This window comes from Capsicum annuum, chromosome 3, assembly GCF_002878395.1.
Source record: "Capsicum annuum cultivar UCD-10X-F1 chromosome 3, UCD10Xv1.1, whole genome shotgun sequence".
Classification (NCBI taxonomy): Eukaryota; Viridiplantae; Streptophyta; class Magnoliopsida; order Solanales; family Solanaceae; genus Capsicum; species Capsicum annuum.
In genome coordinates, this window is record NC_061113.1 from 29,219,647 (window position 1) to 29,237,325 (window position 17,679).

Sequence of the window (17,679 nt, forward strand, 5' to 3'; positions counted from 1 at the left end):
CTTTAATCCATATTTCATCATCTCTCTCACAAACAAGTTCCCTAAGCAACATTCCATGGATAGGTTGATTTTGAGGAAACACACTTGGTAAAGATAAGAAATACGCAAAGCAACTATCCTTAAACAAATCAAGTTGTTTTTTATCCAACTTAGATTTCAAGGTAGTCACAATACCACAGTTTGTGTACACACTGAGCTGACACTTGTAATGATCAGATAGACCAAGAAACAAATCCCAAACCTGCGTTGCCCCATCATGGGCCCTTACCTAGTGCTTATGATCTTGGGTAGTGATATTTGTTTTCCCGTTTTTGGTTGTATTCTTCTTTTTGGGGAACGAGACCAGTTTTCACTCATTGTTGGTTGTCTTTAGAGTAGATATTGAGGGTAGATCTTTCTAGTACTAAGTGGGGACTGAGGAGGTGCAAAATTTGGATATGTGCCAATTCTTCCACATACAGTGCACAACACTTTATCTCTTTTATACACCACTTTTTGGAAGTTCGTGCCAATTGTGACTTTTGTTTTAACTGGTTCTTCAATTGGCACTTGTATATAGATTTTAGCATATCTCCCCCTTAGAGAGAAGAAGGTACAAGTATCGATTTTAAGGAGTTAGCCTAGTTTCCTCTCTACCCTTTCTAGTATGAGTCTAACATAGAATTCAGTGGGTATTTGTGGGGGTCTTACCCATATAGCTGTATAGGTGAGGGTGGCTCTTTCAGGGATGAAATTGGGCTCCTATTTCTTTATAGACAGGAATCCTCTTATTACAAACCATTGCCCTCGATGAAGTACTTTCTAGGCATTTTCAGCCAGTTCGAACTTTACTGTATAATAGCTATGCCCAAGATCGATGAGAATTAGGTGTTCCATGGGTTTTCATAACTCTTGGCGTTTGCTTTTGAGGTATGAATGAGTTAGTTTCCTTTCAAACAATTTGAGAATTATGGAATGTTTCCCAGGTAGATAGATTCTATTTTTCTCTTCATCTGTAAGGATTATGTTGTCCGTATCGTGATTCGAATCAATTACATTCTTCCTTGTTTGGTAAGTAAAGTCCCCATTTTGGGCTTTTTCTCTATTCAGGAGTGCGTCTTTGAAGGTGGCTTTGTCGATTTGATCTTCTTCCATAGTGGTGGATTGGTCAGGTGGTTGGGGTGGGGGGTCGGGTGGTATTCATGGTGGCGGTAGGGTTGCTAACTAGAATGGTGAGATTTCTGCACTGTTCATTCTAAAGAGCTTTTTCTATTGCTATTTTATCATTATTTGACAGAGATGACATAATTAACTCTCTTTCCTGACTCATTGAGAAATAGGAATATGAATTATTAAGAAAGAAATGAAATTTAAAATTAAATTATTTTCAAATATAAAAAAAATAAAATTCAAATTCAAATTTAAAGTTACAAATTTCAAATCCAACAGATTTGAAATTATGTCCAAAACTATCCTAAATTTCTTTTAAAAAAACTATACTGTAATATAATATTTACTAAAATTGTACTTTTGAACATGCTGAAGTGAGAAAAGGAATCACATAACTCACTGACCAAATATAAAAATTATAATTTATAAGAATTATGTAACTCACCGACCAAATATAAAAAGATACATCCATTTTAAAGAATCACATAACTCATTGACCAGATATAAAAAATACATCCATTTTAAAGAATCACAGTCACTTACCAAGTATTATAAAATTAGGGGAAAAGGCATCGTTTCCACCCTAAACTATACCCGAAAAGTCTAAGTCGCACCTAAACTATACTAGTGATCTATTATACACCTTAACTATAAAAAAGTGATATTATTACCTCCCCGCAACCCCCATTATAAGGCTCATGTGTTACACTTATTTTAGGCGCGTCCATCCTATCAAATAACAAAAGTAAACGGCTAAAAACAGGAAAAAGTCATCGTTTCCACCCCAAACTATAGTTGAAAAGTCGAATCCACACCTAAACTATATAAGTGACCTATTACACACCTTAACTATAAAAAAGTGATACTTTTTACTGACATGGTGCTGACGTGGCAGTGCGTGTAAAACACTACACTACATGCAAGTGGTGGTAGCCTAATAGGGTGTAAATGGTTTCACTTTTTTTTTATAGTTTAGGTGTGTAATAGGTCATTAGTATAGTTTAGGTGTGGCTTCGACTTTTCGGATATAGTTTGAGGTGGAAACGATGTCTTTTCCCTAAAATTAGTTAACCTAGAAAATATATAAAAATATTATTTAAAAGATTTTCCAATAAGGAATCTTTTATAAACAACTAACAAAATCAGGCACTGAAAACATCCTCCATATTCCATAAGCTGCCAAAATAGTCTTCACCTCTGTCTTTCTGCACACCCCTTTTGCCTTTTCTCTGTACAACCACAACAACATTCACATACCATTTTCTTGTTTCTGATATGTTTTCATGATTGATAAATTGTATCAATAATCAATTTTATGAAAAAAAATTCATTTATGGTTGATGGGTTTTTTTCGAAACTCTCAAGAGGACATAGTTATTAACATATTGTTCAAGCTTGAAGATGATCCAAGAAGTTGGGCTCGTTTGTGTTGTGTTTCGACGAAATTTGGATTTCTAATTTATACCATATGTTGTAAATCAAAATGTTCTTTGACTATTCCTGTTGTTGTAACCTATCTCCTTTGTAGCCCTACTTCTTCTTCTGCTGCTGCTGTTGCATCTCCTCCTGGAGGTTAGTATTCGCTTTACAAGCTAGCTGTATGTTATCCAGAGTTACATCAAGCTGGTGTGCTTTTGGAGAATTGTGATTTTGGGCTAGAACGTGAACTTGGCCCTCATGAGAATTATCAGAATCGGGTTTTGCCTGAATCTGAAACGATCCATTCTCAGCCTGTACCTTGTGGTGCTGTAGCTGATTGTGGTTGGTCCATGTTTGATGATCTTTTGTTTGATACTGTTTATGATGCTTTTGAATCAACCCTAAATCAACCTGAAGTGGTGGAAGAAGAACCCCAAAATCTAGTGGTGACCCCAATAAGGTAAAAACATTCTTACAACATTGTGTTTGCATAAAGTAATTTTCATGTTATTATGTATGTGTAGACATCAAAATTTTGTGAGACTATATAAGAATAGCCCAATCTCTTTTAGGTTTTTTGAGGTTACTACTCTATCCTAAATCTTAGGTGACACATGTATAAAGATAACGTATTTCCTTAATGAGGCATATCAAAATCCCATAAACACCAAATACATCAAATTCATCTTATATTTGAGAAATAGGCTATTAACAGCCCACAAATCGCGCCGAAAATTCAGGGAGAAGAATCAAGATAGGAACAAAATATACTCACATTTCGTCATGTTTTATTTGTAACTGTAGTCAATTTTTACAACAACAATAACATAAGGAGTGGAATCCAACAAGTGAGGTTTGGAGAGGGTAGATTGTACCTACCTTACTTCTACCTCATAGAGTTTGAAAGACTGTTTTTGCTAGACCTCAACTTAAATAAAACCTGCCAATCAGTATGTAAATGGGGTACAAATATGGGAATACTAACAACAACTACAAGAAATACAAATCGTAGTCAATTTCTATCACCTAAATTTTTTTTGCAGACAGTATGAATTGATTTACGTGTAAATAATTGGTAGCAATTTTTTTGGGCTGAATTCAGGCCTGCAAAGAGGCAAAAAATTTACAGATCGCCTTGTTCACATTTGGCTTCTAGGATATGAAATTTGAGCTGTGAGCAGGGGAATAAGCTACTAGCTAGTCGATTCAAAGGGGATTGTTTGTACATGTATGATTGGCCTGGTTGTATTCACATGGAAGAGAAGAGGAATTACATGCTATTTTGGGGGGATTTTCAAGAATTTTAAGCAGTCGAGGGGATGAAGGACGGTTAATGATGGTAACAGGAAGAAGATTGATCTGAATTGCTCGTTCTGCTCGTCAAAACAAACGTGGGATCTGCATTCAGTATTCTGTTTAAGGAGGTATTTTGGGTACCATGACGATAGAGAACCAGTTGTTCGCGCTTATGTTTGTGAGAATGGCCATGTTTCTGGAGCATGGACTGATTGACTATTGTACACATGACTTAGTTCAACACCAATTATGGGATACTTGGGTTAACTTTAACTGATTTTTTCGTGTTTTTGTGACTGGCAGTTGGTTACTTTTCCCATTTTAGGCTGGTTCATGAATTTGGGATTTATGTACGTTGTGATTGCTTACTGTAGGTATTTTCCATATTTATATTATAGAGTTTAATAGATGGAGTATTTATGTTTATATGAGTTTTTCTTTCGTTTTATTCTTCTACTTATAGTGAATGCGTGAAATCCAGCTGAATGGTTGTGGTTCTGAAAGCGTCTTAGAAATGAAATAAGTGATAGATGGAATCGTGCAGTAAGCTAATTTTTAGTCTAGATTGAGAAAGTGGGGTCCAATGATCTCTCCTTTATTGCCTCTTGGCTCTGCTTTCATATAGGGTGTGTTTGGTACGATGGAAAATATTTTCTGGAAAATATTTTTCAATTTTCACTTGTTTGGTTGTAATGAAATGTTGGAAAAATATTTTCCACAACAACTCATTTTTCTCCATTTGATGGAAAATGACTTCCCTCTTGGGTCAAGGGAAGTTACTTTCTAGAAAATGATAAATGAGACTTATGACCCCACCCCATCCCTTTTTTCCACCCCAACAATTTCTCAAAAATTTACATTACTCAAAAATGTTTTTCACTGTGTTTTGCTTCAATTTTTCACTGCTTGAAATAAAAAAAAAGTAAAATCCAAATTTTTTTCATTTCCAATGTTCGTTGAATGTATTGTTATTTTCATATTCATAGAGAAAAACTTACCTATGTTACTTTTGCTAATTCTATATTTCGTCTTGTCATCGATGTAACTTGTTTCACGAAGTTGAATAAGCTTGTCGTTCCGTTATATTTTTATTGATTGTAGTATCTTGAGATTATTCTAACAAAATATTGAAAAGTATCTCCTATATTTGCTAATTAATAGTTGCTTAAATTTAGTGATCGTAGTATTTTAGAATTCGATATTGATTATTTGTTATGTTTAAATTATTTCTTACAAATTGTTGACTTGTTAGAGGCACTGATATACTAGTTAACAGTTAATAGTATTTTCTAAGAAATATTTTTTCAATCACCAATCAAACACTAAAAAATATTTTTCTAAAAAATATTCTCTACTTACCAATCAAACACCATAAAATATTTTCCAAAAAATATTTTTAACTCACCAACCAAACATGAGAAAATAAGTAGAAAATCAACTTATTTTTCAGGAAAACATTTTCCAAGAAAACATTTTCCATGGAAATATTTTCCATCGTACCAAACACACCCATAATCTATACTTAAATGAAACTCAATTTGACCTGGTCCATCACGCTTTGAAATTGTACTTCAAATTTGATTTAGAGATCACATGTAGGGTTATGAAATATTATTCTTATAAATTGGTCTAGTTTGGGGTTGTTCTTTCGTGTAGTGATTTTTTACCATTTTAAAAAATTGATAGCTGCGAGGAACCCCTAATGTCATTCGAGAGCTTTTTTCTCGATAAGTAGTATGTGATCTGATAGATAAGAAGATGTAATTTGCACCTTAATTGCTTAGGTTGGTTTGGTACGCAGACTAAATTATTTTTGAATTATAGTTTCGAGATTATAATCCATGAATTAGTTTATCACATATTAGAGGTAGTACGTTTGATACGTAGATTAAATTATTCCTAAATTATAATTCTGAGATTAATCTTGAGATTATAATTCCTGAACTAACTAATCTCATGTGAGAAGTGGTATAAGATAATAGCATATTAGATAGGACAAGGTGAGATATTTCAAGACTAAATTTGGTATTGAATTTATATAATGTTTGATTGATGGCAAAAATTTATCTCGAGATGAACCAAACATGATATACATTTAGGGGTCGTTTGGTTTCACAATTTAATGTTTAACTTAGGGGTGTGCATCGGTCGGTTCGGTCTGGTTTTGTATATTATCGATTCAATTCAATTTTGTATATTATCGATTCGGTTTATTGATTTTTAGTTTTTAAATATGTTAAACCAAAAAAAAACCAATAAAATATTTTTTATCGATTTTTAGTGTATCGATTTTTAATCCTTAACGATTTGGTTTTCGGTTTAACCAATAAGAAAATACTCATAAAATAGAAATAGTAGTAACTAACATGAAAAAGAAATCGAATCTTAGTTGCAACCAAAAATCCTACATGATGTGTTTTAATTTACAAGAATCTTCAAGTTTAAACCAAATGTTGTTACGAGAAATTAAAAATTTGTATAATTGAAATAATAGATTTGTTAGAGAAATTAAGAGAAATATATAATAAGTCATATATATATATATATATATATATATATACTAGTTTAGTGTACGTGTTGTGCACGTGTATCTCGCATCGATCAATAAAAATATATTCATAAGAAGAACATATTATTGAAAGGTAGCAATTGACGTTAAAATACATGCTATATGTATTTAAACAATCGAAAAAATAAATTTGATCAAAATTTTAATTATACCACGTAAATTGAGACAAGGCAAATAATTAAAAAAAATATAAATCTCTAAATAATTTTCTTCAAAATATCGACCCAGACCTGACCCTAAATCCTGACCTGGGACCCAAATCCCCGAATACCAACCAAGGACCCAAACCCAAATCTCGATTCATACCTGACCTCGAATCGTTACCTAAGACTGAACTCGGAACCTCTAATTCCTACCATGGTCTCAAACCCGAATCCTTACCTGGGAGCCCCATGAAACCCTATTTAGGACCCGACCCTGACTTCTAAACCTAGATCTGATCCAATCTACTGACTCAGGACCCACCCTGAGACCCGACACTGAATCTTCACCTGAGATCCGATCCTAAAGGGAAATCACAGTAACAATATTTATTTTAGAATCTATAATATACCCATCCCAAATAAAGAATAAATACGATAGAAAATCTAATTATTTTCACAAGTAAATATTGTACACATTAAATCTAACCACTATAAACATAAATATAAAAAATCAGAGAAAGTCTTTTTACAATGACTAAAATAATTTTGGATTAATTACAAAGAAAACACTACACCTATAATGAATCAATAATTGGTAGAAAGAATCCTCCAAAAAAATTGAAGAAAAATTCCTTAGATGTATTTCGGTGGACGAAGTGTTGTCTGGACGTGTACATTTATAATGAATATGTGTGAATTCAACAGCTAAACCTAAACCAATTACAAAACAAAAACTATCTCTTGCCATATATTTTAGAAATCCTAATTTAGAAAAAAGTCTTACCATATATTTTAAAGTCATGATCCCAACAAAAACAACAACAAATTCAGTATATTCCCACACTGTGGGGTCTGTGGAGGGTAAAGTGTACGCAGTCCATACCACTACCTCTAAAGAAGTAGAAAGGCTGTTTCCGATAGACCCCCGGCTCAAGACAAAGGACAGTATATATAGAAAAAAATGCATGGAACATGATAAAATAATATAAGTATGACATCCACCAGAAATATTGAACACTGCCAAACAAGGACACCAAATCCCTCCTACCTACTACCTATGACTTAACCACACACCTTAGCCCTCTATCCTAATGTTTTTCCTCCATACCTTCCTATCCTGGGTCATGTCCTCAGTCAGCTGTAACTGCTCCATGTCACGTTTAATCACTTCCCTCCAGTATACCCCTACCCCGCTTGAAATCGTCCAAGCTAACCTCTCACACCTACGAACCGGGGCATCTGTGCCTCTCCCCATCACATGGTCAAACCATCTCAACCTAACTTCCTACAGTTTATCCTCCACCGACACCACTCCCACGTTCTCCCTAATACTCTCATTCCTAACCCTGTCAGCCCTGATAAAACCACACATCTAACGCAACATCCTCATTTCCGCCACCTTTAACTTTTAGATATGAGAATTCTTAACCGGCCAACACTCCGCTCCATATAACATAACCGACCGGACTGCAACTCTATAGAATCTGCCTTTCAGCTAGGGAGGCACCTTCTTATCGCATAAAATTCCTAAAGCGAGCCTCCATTTCATCCAACATGCCCCAATACGGTGAGAGACATCCTCATCTATCTCTCCATTCCCCTGAATCGTAGACCCAAGATACTTAAAACTATCCCTCTTGCAAACCGTCTGGAAATCCAACTTCACTATCACCTCCTCCTCTTACCTCGAGTCACTAAACTTAAACTTAAAGTACTCCATCTTAGTCCTACTCAACCGAAAACCTTTAGACTCCAGGGTTTGTCGCCAAACCTCTAGCTTATCATTAACACCTTGTCACGACTCATCAATCAAAACTACATCATCCGCAAAAAGCATACACTAAGGCACCTCGCCTTGTATGTTCCTTGTTAACACATCCATCACCACAGTAAAAAGAAATGAACTAAGAGTCGATCCCTGGTGCAACCCAGTCAAGGCCGAGAAATTCTCGAAATCTCCTCCCACTTTCCTTACCCGAGTCTTCGTCCCCTCATACATGTCCTTAATCGCTCTGATATACGCCACAAGGGCCCCCATTGCCTCCAAGCATCTCCACAGAACCTCCCTAGGGACCTTGTCATATGCCTTTTCCAAGTCTATAAACACCAAGTGAAGATCCATATTCCTCTTTCTATACTACTCTACCAGTCTTCACACTAGGTGAATTGCCTCAGTCGTGGAGCAACCAGGCATAAAACCAAATTGTTTCTCCGAAATAGACACAATCTTCCTTAACCTCCATTCCACCAACCTCTCTCAAATTTTTATGGTGTGACTCAACAATTTAATACCCCAATAATTGTTGCAACTCTAGATGTCACCCTTGTTCATATATAAAGGGATCATCGTGCTCCATCTCCACGCCTCAGGCATCTTAGCGGACTTGAAAATAATCCCATATATTTAAAACTCCTAATTTAGGAAAAAGTCTTACCATATATATTAAAGTCATGATTCAATATACTTTGGGAGTCAATATTAGAAGGAGATTAAATAATAATTAAAAAAAGTTGAAAAGACTATTTTGTCCATTGCAAATTGTTTTAATAAAGGAAAAAAGTTCAAATAGCATTTCTAAACGTTTTCACACTTTTAATATATTAATTTAGGATACGTGCGTTGCATGTGTCTCTCACGTTAACCTTCTTAACTCAAATATATAAAGGTTTTAAAATTCAAACTTTAATATTATTGTAAGCCTACACAATTCTTTTGATGGTTAGTGGTTATATTATTAGTTAAATGATGCAAAAAGATTTTTTCTGTTTTGAAGGAGGGATTAAGTTTGTACTCGCAATAAATTGCAACAAATTTGTCTAATAGAGATAATTTGACCATATCACCTTTTGAATATAATTAATATATTTCTTTAGAAAATGCATTCGAGAATGAATTAATATTTAATATCAAAATGAGCAAAACTTGACAAATCATTCATTGATTTTGCATACTAAATAAATATTATTGGATATCTTTTTTAATATAGTAAATAAATATTATTGAAAGAAGGGAGCAACACTTTACATAAGTGTCATAACTCATTTAAAGAGTATCCTACATATAAAGAAATCAAGAGCAAGTCAGTCAGCTAATATTATTTTTCTAACTCAATTAATTCCTACACCACCTGGGAGTGTATATTGAAAACTTCAGTGAATTACAATGTCTTCATATTTTTGGCAAAGTCATTTGATATGATTTCTTCAATTCCTCTTTGATTATACATTCGAACTTTTCCTACAAAAGAACTCAAGGTAAATTGTACGTGTGCAATGTAAAATTGTCACTTATTTAATGCACCATTTGATCATGAGAACCATAACTAATGTGAGTGCAAGCATTGTACACATGGTGCTGGGTGTAGCACCACAATGCATGAATTATTTAGATTGATGTATAACTATATACCAACATTCATAACTCTAGGTACCTTTAGCTCAAAACAAGAGAAATAGTACTAATTACCAAAACTCTAATTACTCACCTCAATATATTGCCAACCAAGTACTCTGTAAGTAAGTTGATTGTTGGACTTAATTTTCTTAAAGGTATAATTTATTTTTATAAATATCACTTATAAAGATAGGTGTCAAAGCAAGAAGAATACTCATTAAGGAAAACCTAATTAGTGTGTCAAAGCAAGAAGAATACTCATTAAGGAAAACCTAATTAGTCACTTCAAAAAAGTTGTCGACCAAATAAGAAAGTTGCTTATTGAGTTGAATTTGCTCTTGGTTCTCCTTTATCTCTTCCTTGAAAGAATTCAACTCTAGCTTCCTCCTTATAATTCGTCATTCAAGTTAGTTAGCCAATCTCCTAAGTAAAGTCCAAAAATTGAGACAAAAAACAAAATAAAAGAATTCTAACAAACACAAAATAACATGAGTAGGGCAAACAAAGAGAAGTCGGAACCTTTATGATTCAATTTCGTTGTCAAGAAGGCGTGAAACCCTAGTATATCCTTAATGACATAACATTTTGAAGTTGCTATTCTCTCATAGACGGAGAATTCAAGAAAAAATTGAAATGAGGGAGTCGATCTGCTTAAGGTTAAATAATCAAAAAACTATATATTCACTTCTTTCCATTATGGATATTTGTCAGCTTCTTCTTCAAGAAAATAATGCTACATGTCGTGCACTGTCACAACATCACCATCTCAAATTATAGAAACAATAAGATCATATCCCTCAAATCTTCAAACAAAGATAAAATAACTTAATCCAAAAAATTTATCGAGAAAATAGAAAAAAAATTAATAATAATACCGCAAAAGCTAACCTAAGCGACCAAAAGAATCAATTACAAAAAGTAATATTCACTATAAATCTTAGGTCAATCAATATTATCCATATCGAAACCCTAGAAACTCGAGATTTGGCTAATAAAATTACAAGTACGCACGTACGGTAGATAAAGAAAGGTTCTCTATAGTGGCTGAATGTAGTGCGAGAATGGAGTTATAATCATTGGCCTCCTCATCAATTACGAGCTGGTTAAGATATGTCTTCCTATAGATTCACCAGAAAAAAAGAAAAACAGAGTAAATAACAATTCATTTTTTAGTTTAGAAAAGCTTATTCCAATCATTTGGAATAGTGTTCAACAAGTTGGGTTTTAATAATACAATTTTCTTGACCAAAAACTTTACACATATTGTGAATGAAATCTAGCATATATTTATAATAATTTGTGTACTCAACAATTACTCCTTTGCTTATTGTATAAACTCTTCAGACAAACAGACCAAGAACTATTTTCACTATTGAAACTACATATAATACTTATTTGGAAACACCAAGTACTGTAATGGCACAATTTCTCTTTTTATAAATAATCTGGTGTTCAGGCTAGCTTTTGCACACCACAACTAACTCCATGGGATATCTGTCACCTTCCACCACTAACAGATACCAGGTAATTCTATCTACTAAGGCTAGAACATATGCGAAGAAATCACCTAGTGTTTTTATCTTTGCTGAGAATTGAAGCTGAGAGCTCATGGTGCTTAACCCACATCATCGACCACTAGGCCACCCCCTCTTTTATATTTTGGCTTAAGAATGTCCTTGTCGTTATGTTTTGAGCTCAAAAATGTCCTCCAAGTAGCAAAATAATTCAAAAGTATCCTTTGTACTAATGATTGCTCCAAAAACAATGAAAAATTGATCAATTTTTCCCTTGAAATATTTAAAAATAACAAGATACAGTCATGTATCTAATGTGTAAGGAACCACAAGGAAAAAAGTTATATGTCATTGATTTTTATTTGTTAAAATGACTACTTATTTTATTATGTTGTTATATGTTTCATACATCATTCCCCCCCCCTCCCCCCCCCCCCCCCTCCCCCAAAAAAAAAAGAACAAGGGCAAAATTGGCTCATTTCCTTATTTTGGGGCAGCCGTTAGTAGAAACAATATGTTATTTTTGGGTATACAAAATCTGTATTTCGACACAACAACTTCAACACAAGTTTAACTATAAAATAAGAACACTTATGAAGTTATGTAACACCTTCAACACAAGATAAAAATGACTTTCAAAAAAGTGTATTTTCAGAATTTTATAAAAAAATTGGACCCGAGGTTACGGAATTTTTCTCCCAGGATAAAATAGCCTAACAATCCGACTGTAGTGGTCAGAAAAGTGTATCATTTATACAGTTGTTTTTTCACTGCAAAAACTGGATTGTTCAAATAAATTTTGAACAAAAAAATAGATCTCATTGATCATTTTCCAAATTTGAGCCGAGAGAGCGACGACGACGACGACACGAGGCACTTCTTGGTTCTTGCCTCACTTACCATGTGGAGTAAGTGTTCCTTGATATAAACACTTGAAAGTTTCCTTCTCCCACTAATGTGGGAGAATTAGTAGACTTTCCATTTTTGAGTGTTATCTCAATTTTTTCCCTCCATTTTCCATTCACACTTTAATGTTAAACCCAACACAATATTTTTGAACTATTTGGCTAGTTAGAGGACATTTTGAGCCAAGAAAATAACAGCAGGTGAATTTGACCTATTTCAGTTAGTTTTGAGGGATATTTTTTTGCACTTTTCTCTTTCTGTAATGATAATGCACATTTTGTGTATAACATATTTCTATCTTTTGAACCAAAAGAAAAGAAATCACGAGTGCATAATAACTGAAGAGAAGTACTTTGAGAACATATATAATAAATCTTCATCTGCTAGCAAGTCAATAATTCAGTGAAATCATTAGGGATGTACGTTCTAAAATTCTTATCGTTTTATGTTTGAAACGATAATAGATCACACATTTCTAGAACTAAAGTTCAAATTAAGCAATCTAAGAAAGAAATCATGCATACCATTGGTAAGAGTCGTCCAGGCATGAGACATTTTTCACATATAATTCCATTTGTAGTTAACACAATATCACATGTAAAACAAAACATCTTCCCTACGTAAAACAAAACCAGATGAAATTCAGTAGAAACTCTAAAGGAGATGCAGAATAGAATAGTAACTACAACAAAACAATATGATAATTGAGACATCAAATCTGTATGATCAAATCTAATCTTCAATATGATCAAATCTAACTTGTACATAAAAATCCTTCAAAATTCGAACAAAAATCCATCTACTGCCAGTATCAATCAAAACAAAGCATTAGAAACCCATCAAATCCTAATACCAACCAACATAAAGAATAATACAAAGCATATAACACAATTGCATAGAATAAACACCATAAACCTTCTTTTTAATCTAAAGGACTCCTAGTAACAAAAATAAGCTCTTTTTGGATATCACATGTTACGTTACATATTGCACAAACAAAGTCACAACTCCCGTATAGAGTTACCAAATTATTAATTTTTAAAATATATTTTCTTTTCCAATCATATATTTTTGAACTCTTTTTTAATGTACATAAGGAAAAAGAAAAGCTACTAACATTAGTTTTCCTTATAGTTTCCTATTATATATTTTAGGACTCCTTTTTAACGTACATAAGAAAAAAGAAAACCTGTTAACATTAGTTTTCTTTATATTTTGTTCCTATCATATATATATTAGGATTCTTTTAACTTTAATAATTAAATAATAATTAGGGAAAAAAGGTGAAAAAACGATTTTGTCTATTGCAGAGACTTTTAATGACGGGCGAAAAGTTCGAATCACATTTCTAAGGGCCTTCACACTTTTAATATATTATAGATATCTATAATATATTAAAAGTGTGAAGACCCTTAAAAAAGTGATTTGAACTTTTTGCCCTTCTTTAAAACACTTTACAATAGATAAAACTGTCCTTTCATTTTTTTTTCCAATTATTATTTAATTATATATATAATTTTGAATCCTAAAATATATGGGTTAGAACTTTAAAATATGGTAATGGACTAGGACTTTAAAATATGGTAAGTTTTTTTCTTAAATTAGGACTCCTATTTGTTTTGTAATTTATATAGGTTTAATTTTCAACATATTTTTATATTAATATATGTTGTCCCATCCCACGCTTGTGTTTTATGTTTTCTTCAACCATTATAATTGTCATCCTCCAAGTTAGTATGTTATATTCCCTCTCTCTTTTTGTTGAGTTGTTTTTTCTTTTTTATTGGTTGTCGTGGCTTATTGTTTTTTCTTTTGCTTAGGAATGATTTTAAATTTAATACATTATGCATTATCACATCTGTTTTATTTGTGAATTTTGATTTTTAGGTTTGATATTCTTGCATCTTCGAATCTAACAACACAATTATTTTTCTCATATATATATATATATATATATATATATGTGCTTACAATAAAATATCTGTTTTGAACTTTTTGCACTTCATTAAAAACCTTCGTAATAGATAAAATTGTTTAATTTTAAATAATCAAAAGTTAGACGTGCGAGGCACGTGCAGCTAAACTAGTATATTAAAAATATGAGGGCTCTTAGAAAAGTGATTTGAACTTTTTGCCCTTTGTTGAGTCCGCTTTAAATGAAATTGTCTTTTGACTACTATTCTTATATTTAAGTGTTAAAAGTTAATTAAATATTTAAAATAAAATTTTTTCTTATTAGAAGTCATCATAATTAATGACTTTATTTCTAATTTTGTGATAACTTTTTTCCCATGTTTATGGTGCACAATGCACGTTGGGTACGTCACTTCTAAAAAAAAATTGCTATTATTTGATTTGTGTTGTACTTGACTTTCCCAAAAAAATAAAAATTCCAAAAATAGAGGGCTTGGGTTAATATAAATTCCACTTTAAAAGTTCACTAAGGGCTGAACAACACCTGCCAAGAATTTTTACTGCTATAGACCTCATCTAAATAATAATTTTACAATTTTTCATCTTTTAATGATTTGTGTTGTTCTTTTTTTTCCTCATATCAAAGAATTATTAATATGGAGAATAATATGTAGATTTTGTGTTATGAGTTATTATTTTTTCTCACATTTTATATTTGTTTCTCTAAGTTAGTATAAATAAAAATTCATAGTAATTAGTGTTTCATTTTTGGATCAGGAGCGCCAAAAAAAAAAAAGACCCAAAAAAGGAAAATTCCGAGGAATTAAAATTTTTTAAGGTTTAGGAGGGTTTTTTTTCCATAAAAATTTAAGCACTAATTCTATAAAACAGGCTATTATTCTTTGAGTAAGATCACATTAAATAATTTTATGCACTTTGAGCTCTTTTTACTAGGAAAAGTAAATTCAATACGTACAATTTTAATCAGAATAAAACAGGGACTCAACTTGCCTTTATTATCATTTTCGTTAATTATAACATTTATCTATATCTATAATATATTAAAAATATGAAGTGCCTTAAAAATATTATTTAAACTTTTGCCCTTATCTTTTTTGCATTTTTTTAATATTTAAAAGTTTAAAAATTAATTAAATAATTAGTGTAAACCTTGTCTTATTACAAGTCAATAGAATAAGTGATAATTAATACCTTTTTCATTAGTTTAAAAATTCTAAATCAAGTAAAATTGATTTTAATAAGATCTGAAAAATTTAGAAATAAATATGAAACTGTTAGAATAAGAAAAATACAAGAAATGTCAAGTTTGTAAGAAATAAATATGAAACTGTTAGAATAAGAAAAATACAAGAAATATCAAGTTTGTAAAAGTTTTAAGTAAGTGATCAAAGATTTTCTAAAAGTTAGTTGCACCATAAATATGGTTAAAATCGATCAGTCTCTCCTAACCTCTAGCAGCAAGTAAAAGAAGTACTGCATGAGGTACTGCATGACAAACTCAAAAGTGATGATCCATTAATTAACCATTTGAAACTTCAAATAGTAAAATATATATGTGCTTACAATAAAATATATGTTATGTTTATATCATTATATTAAATTATTTTAAATATTTGAGAAGTAAAATGTGAAGGATCTTTGAGAAGTTATTTGAAATTTTTTGAACTTTTTGCACTTCATTAAAAACCTTCGCAATAGACAAAATCATCTAATTTTAAATAATCAAAAGTTACACGTGCGAGACACGTGTGGCTAAACTAGTATATATATGTGTGTGTGTGGTAAATAGTAATTTAGTATATTCTTATTCAATTATCGGTTTAACTAATAACCCAATAAGAGAAAACCGAAATCGAACCAATAACCCAATTTTTGTAAAATCATTGAAAAATCATTAACCCAATAACTCAATAACAATAAACCACTAACATTTTTATCGATTTAATTTATTGATCGGTTCGATTATTATACACCCCTAATTTAACTAATCTACAAATACATAAAAAAAAAAAAAAAAAAAAAAAAAAAACGACAGTTTAACTAATTGAGGATGAAATGCACCAAATAAGAAAATACACTGTCAGTTTAGCTAATTACTGCCAGTGAATTGAATACATCTCTTCTTAATTGAGCAAATACACAAAATTAGAAAAGAATCTAAAAGCAAATTAATAGGAATAAATGTGTAATTTTATTATTCAATTTATATATAATTAATACCGACATAACTTATTTCACTTTCTATCTCGTATAATTTATATATAGATTCCCTCATAAGTTATGTAAGTATTAATTATGTAGAATTACAAAAGCACAATCAAACACCGTAAAAGAAAAAAATACTCTATTACTCCTGAACTATACCCAAAACGGTTGTGACATACCTCAACTTTAAGGGGGTCCTATTACCTCTGAACTAATTAAAAGTGTAATTTTGACACCCTTAGTGCCTACATGACACATACGTGGCACACACGTGTGCCTACATGAACACTTCAGTGTGTTATGCCACGTATGTGTCACGTAGGCACTAAGGGTATCAAAATTACACTTTTAATTAGTTCAAGGGTAATAGCACTCCCTTTAAGTTGAGGTATGTCTCTGTCATTTTGGGTATAGTTCAGAGAAATAAGAGGGTATTATCTGCTTCATAAAATAAAATTAATACATGAATAATTTTTACATAATACTCCCTCCGTTTCAGAAAAAGTGAATTGTTGAGGTATTTATTGGTGTTTTAAAATAAGTGAATCATTGAATATTTTTTCCAAATTTGCCCTTATAATTTGACAACCAATTAAATTTTGAAAAGGTATTATTAGGTCAACTTTTTTTTTTTTTGAATAAAAATAGAAAGTTGTATTAAATTTATATATTTAACATTTTTTTCTTAATATTTGTGTCAAAATCCAACGATTCATTTATTATGAAATGGAGGAAGTATTTAAAAAGCTACCAACCAATCCTGATATAAAATTAATACATGAATAACTTTTATCTCCCATGCTTACCAAATAATATATAAAAATAATACATAAATAATCAAGTTATGCATATATTAGGATAACCCCTATACAATAATCAAACGGTTCATCAATAACAAACATAATCATGAGATGTCACTTTATCGTGAGTACATATTGTCCCAATGGACTGTCAAATCATGCTTGCGTGCAAATGCAATGTTACCCTTGTTTTGGTGACTCGTCCTAACCAACTTTGGCGCTTTTGTGTGTAGTTATTGTCATTGGACAGAAAGAAAGTACATGCAACTAAGTTAAATGAATATAATGTCCTTATATGGAATTTTCAGAAATCAAAGCTAGCTTTCTATATATAAAAAAATATGTATAT

At 31.7% G+C, this 17,679-nt stretch overlaps 1 protein-coding gene across 1 annotated transcript; it reads left to right on the forward strand.

Annotated features, from left to right (window-relative positions):
* Positions 1 to 2,276: 2,276 nt before the first annotated feature.
* On the forward strand, positions 2,277 to 4,290 carry LOC107864022 (phytochrome A-associated F-box protein). The gene is given in 4 exon segments (XM_016710270.2): positions 2,277 to 2,512; positions 2,514 to 3,028; positions 3,671 to 3,848; positions 3,850 to 4,290. Coding segments are annotated over 4 exon segments (972 nt in total). The 5' UTR covers positions 2,277 to 2,464; the 3' UTR covers positions 4,081 to 4,290.
* Positions 4,291 to 17,679: the final 13,389 nt, after the last annotated feature.